The sequence below is a fragment of the Hordeum vulgare genome, chromosome 5H (genome assembly GCF_904849725.1).
Source record: "Hordeum vulgare subsp. vulgare chromosome 5H, MorexV3_pseudomolecules_assembly, whole genome shotgun sequence".
Classification (NCBI taxonomy): domain Eukaryota; kingdom Viridiplantae; phylum Streptophyta; class Magnoliopsida; order Poales; family Poaceae; genus Hordeum; species Hordeum vulgare.
Genome location: NC_058522.1, coordinates 474,098,967 through 474,103,657, shown reverse-complemented (window position 1 = coordinate 474,103,657; position 4,691 = coordinate 474,098,967). Strand labels below are relative to the sequence as shown.

At 52.5% G+C, this 4,691-nt stretch overlaps 1 protein-coding gene across 1 annotated transcript; it reads right to left on the bottom strand.

The window, feature by feature from the left end:
* Positions 1 to 793: 793 nt before the first annotated feature.
* LOC123395763 (cationic amino acid transporter 5-like) lies at positions 794 to 3,105 on the bottom strand. The gene has a single exon (XM_045090793.1). It carries the CDS (start codon positions 3,083 to 3,085, stop codon positions 938 to 940), a length of 2,148 nt encoding a protein of 715 aa, XP_044946728.1. The 5' UTR covers positions 3,086 to 3,105; the 3' UTR covers positions 794 to 937.
* Between the last annotated feature and the right edge of the window lie 1,586 nt (positions 3,106 to 4,691).

The following is a 4,691-nucleotide window of genomic DNA, read 5'->3' as shown; positions in this document are numbered from 1 at the left end:
GAAGTTTCGAACGAGCATTGGAGATTTTTTTTGAAAAGTGACCAAATTTTGAAACAATACACATTTTTTGAAGTTGTGAACAATATTTTAAAATGGTAATATTTTACGAAACTACAATAAATATTTTCAAATTACATTTTTTTCGCATTTCCAAACAATTTTTGACAATAAGTGACCATTTTTTCTAATTTATTTTTTTGGAATTTCGGAAGATTTGTTGTAATTTCCAAACAAAATTTGCAAACAAGAATATGTTTCTAAATTTTTAATGAATTATGTTAGATGCGAACATTTTTTGTGAAAGAAAAAAGGAAAATTTGGGCGATGCTGGCGACGGTTCACCGCATTGAGCAGCGAATAGGGTTTTGTGAAAACAATATACATCTTCGTGCTAATATGAACGACCAGGAAATTGCTAATCCAAATTTAAAATCTACTCCCACCGTTCCTAAATATAATTCTTTTAAGCGATTTTACTAGGTGTCTACATACGGAACAAAATGATTGAATGTATACTCTAAAATATGTCTATATACATTCATATATAGTTCATTAGTGAAATCTCTACAAAGACTTATATTTAGAAACGGTGGGAGTAGATGACTTGACATATATAGCTAAGCTAACGTGCTAATGGAAATGCCACGACGTACTCCCTTTGTTTTTAAATATAATTTTTTTAAGATTTCAATAAAAAACTACATATAAGAGAAATAAATGAGTCTGTATTTTAAAATATATCTATATACATTCATATTCAGTCTTTCTAATAAAACTTTCTAAAAGATTTATATTAAAAAACGGATGAAGTAGTAGCCACTTACTTATTTTGCTGTAAATTTTGCATATTCGTTGTGAAGCAGTGCTATGTCTATGTCAAACAGTACATTCTCTATCACGGTGACCCAGATCGAGGCGGACCAAATCCAGCCACATCTTAGCGGCCAGCAGCTCCGACGCCAGACTTCTCCACGTCGGTGGCAGCCTCCGCTCCCGCCGCCGCCGCCGCCGCCGCCTTCTCATCAGCCGCAGCGTGGTCGCCGTAGCCCACCCCTTGCTCCTCCACCTCCTCGTGCGCGACGTCGTACGTCGCGTGCAAGCCGACGAGCACGTAGTAGAGCAACATGACGGCGGTGCACACGCCGAAGCGAACGAACGCCTGCGCGCCGAGGGAGCCCATGAGGAAGATGTTCGTGGCGATGGAGAGCGAAGGCAGCCACGGCCCGAGCGGCACGCCCCATTGCCTGGGCGTGCGGGCCACGGGCACCAGCAGCTGGATGCCGAGCGTCGCCGCAGCCCACACCGGCACCAGGGCGGCGTAGCCTTCCCACCGCTCCGGCGCCGCGCCCCAGCATGCCGCGATGCCCGCCGACGAGCCGATGACCCCCAGCACGAGCGCCGCGAGCCGCCGCGCGTGCGCCTGGCTCGTCACGCCCCTGGCATGGTACCGCCGGACGAGGAGCGCGCTGGCTATCATGACGAAGATGAAGAGCGTGCTGATTGAGAGGAGGCTGGCGAGCACGTCGAGGCTGGAGAAGAAGGCGACGCAGGCGCTGGCGGCGGTGATGAGCGCCGTGGCGTGCACCGGCATGCCGGTCTTCGGGTGCACCAGCGCGAACACCGGCGGGATGATGTGGCTGCGGGCGATGTGGGTCGCGTACCGCGCGTTCCCCAGTGCCCCGACTAATAGCACCGTCGTCATCCCCTTGAGTGCGCCCACCGCCACCACGTACTGCATCCACCGCATCCCCAGCGCGCCGAACGCCACCGAGTACGCCGCGCTCCGGTCGATCGCCGTGTACGGCTGCATCATGGTCAGAGCCAGCGCCATCGTGCAGTAGATGCCCGTGATCACCGACATGGACCCGATCAGACCCAGCGGGATGTCCCTGGACGGGTTCTTGGTCTCCTCCGCCATGTTGGCGATGCTATCGAAGCCGCCGTACGCGAAGTAGACGACCGCCGCCGACCGGAACACGCCCGGCACGCCGTACGGCACGAACGGGGTCAGGTTGCTCGGCTTCGCGTGGATGAACCCGGCCACGATGATGAACGCTATCACGAGCAGGTGCACCGTTGATGCCACCCAGTTGAAGCGGGAGCTGCCCTTGGTGCTCAGCATGGCCATGATCGCCGTGGCCAAGATCACCGCCGACGCGATGGGGTCCAGCTCGTTGTACCCGTCACCGAGCGACGGCACGTGCACGCGGAGCGCGCTCACCGGCATGTTGAAGAGCGACGCGAGGTACGACGTCCAGGCGCGCGCCACCGCGGCCGTGCCGATGACGGTCTCGAGGATGAGGTTAGCGGCCGCGACGAAAGCCGCGACGTCACCCAGCTCGACGCGGAGGTACGCGAAGGAGCCGCCGGCCACGGGAATCTCGACGGCGAATTCAGCGTAGATGAGCACGGAGAGCATGGCTGAGATGCCGGCCACCGCGTAGGACAGCACGACGGCGGGCCCAGCGTGGTCGCGCGCCTCCTGGCCGGTGAGCACGAAGATGCCGGCGCCGAGGTGGCAGCCGAAGCCGAGCCACGTGAGGTCCCACCACGTGAGGCAGCGGCGCATCTCGTTCTCGCTCCGGCGCCGCATCGCGCCGAGCTCCGCGGCGTCGGTGGAGCGGCCGGCGAGGAGGCGGTCCCTGAGCCGCGCGGGCGTCGCGGCCAGCGCCCCCCGGTACGCGCCCCAGCTCGCGAACGACGGCTCCGGGAAGAAGTCATCCTTGCTCCACCGCCAGTAGCTTCTCGGCGCGACCGCTGGTTTTTCTTGGGACTCCATGGCCTGGAGCTTCGGGTCAAGCAGAGCACAGCTGCACCGTGGAGCGCGGCATTCTTTGTCCGTGCAGATGCAAGAGACGAGTTGTTCCAGACCGTGAACTCGAGATGTGCATGACTCAGGACAGGACAAATCCGTCGTCTTCTTCCTTTGGTCGCTAACTCGCCATCGTTGTGGACTTCCAGTCCATCCTATCTTTGGCTTGTCACCAGTATCAAGCAGGAAATCTGCTCCGGCGATGGCTAGAAAGCAAAGCAATACGGGGATGTGGACACAACTGCATACACTAGAAGCCACGTCATCAAACATTGCATTAATAGCGCGCACGGATTCCATAAATCAACTTTGATCATAAATTATGTCCAATAGTGCCGTACGGATACATTTTACAGAGTTTTTACGGACTGGGGACTATGCGTTCTTTTAATTGGCCCCTCCCCTGAATTTTACCGGTGGCTGTGCACCTTAATCACTCCCCGGCAAATCGATGTTAAGCAGTCTATAAATCTCCCGTAAAAGTCCGTACGTCTAGCAAAGTCCAATTATGTCAGAGCATCTCCGATGACGCGCGTGGTAAAAACACGGTTTTAACGCGCGAGTGGCCGCAGGACGCATTCCAGAAGACGCACGAAACGACTACCCGTTAATTTTTCCCCGCGCCGTAATTTTAACGTGCGTCCGTCAGCGCGCGGGATTACCAGCCGCCACCGTTCACTCCCACACATTACCAACCGCGTTCCGTCGCCGCGCCCTGTCGCTGTCGCGCCTTCTTCCCCGTCGCTGCCACCCCTCGGCGATTGGTATGGAATCAATTAGGCAACATGATAGTGCGATTTTTAGAATGGAAACACCAAGGTATGAAATCAATTAAACGACAAATGATGCGGCATTTTGTTCTTATTTCATACATTTTATTATGTTAGTTTTTACTATATGTTATTTTATTATTATTTATATATGTTTGACGTATCGTCGTATTGTTATTTTTAGAAATCGTCGTACCCGTATCGCCATATCAGTGTCGTCGTATCGGTGTTTCGTAGCCCCTCGCCATGCCGCCGTGTCCTGGAACAACTCAGGCTATCGTAGCGTCCATGCCCGTCCCTCCGGCGTGTTTTACATGAAGATCCGCTCCGGTGACACACGTCTCAGATTTGGCACGTTCAACACCATTTACAAGGTTGTCCGTGCATACGACGTGGCGGCACGGCGCCTGAACGGCTTCGGACGCAGATGAACTTCAACAATGTATTCACGCGTGAGCAGGCGCAGGATGTCGCGCTTTCCCCGCGTCTGGTCACCGAGGAGGACCCCCTGTCCAGCACAATCGGGAGCTCCTCCTTATGATCACCAGGAAGGACAAGGCCGTCATGGCGGAGTGGTGGGTGCCTTTTGGAGGATGTAGTCACTGAGAAGGAGTTATGGACCCAAAAGAGGGTTTAGCGAATTGCGCGTCGTCAGGACAAGCGTAAAAGCAAGGCATTGATGATTTTTCAGATAGACAATCCGGAAACGAGTTGGGACTCGGACGATCCTCGGTGGAAGGACGAGTTGGTACTACACCACCTAGGATGAGGAGGAGTAGTCTAGGTTATTTTATTAGCATATTTTATGAACATGAATTTTCTTTCCAGTTTGAATTTGAATTTTATGTTTGTCGATGAGCAATTTTTATTGATTTTATTTTATGTATGTTTGGACGTGCATGCTGTATTTTTATCATGTCCGTTGAAGCGCTACTGCAGAGCGTTAAATTTTGCAGCGTAAAAAGTTAGCACGCACGCTAAACCGCTATTTTGGCGCTCTTTTTTTTAGCGCGGCGCATCCTCGAGTTGTTGGAGATGGTCTCAATACTATATATTTTGATGATTTGAAAATTATATAGTTAAAACTTTTTTAACACAAATTCAACAGT

Coding starts and splice junctions, on each gene's coding strand:
- LOC123395763 (XM_045090793.1), bottom strand. CDS start 3,085: ATGTTTGATGACGTGGCTTCTAGTGTATGCAGTTGTGTCCACATCCCC.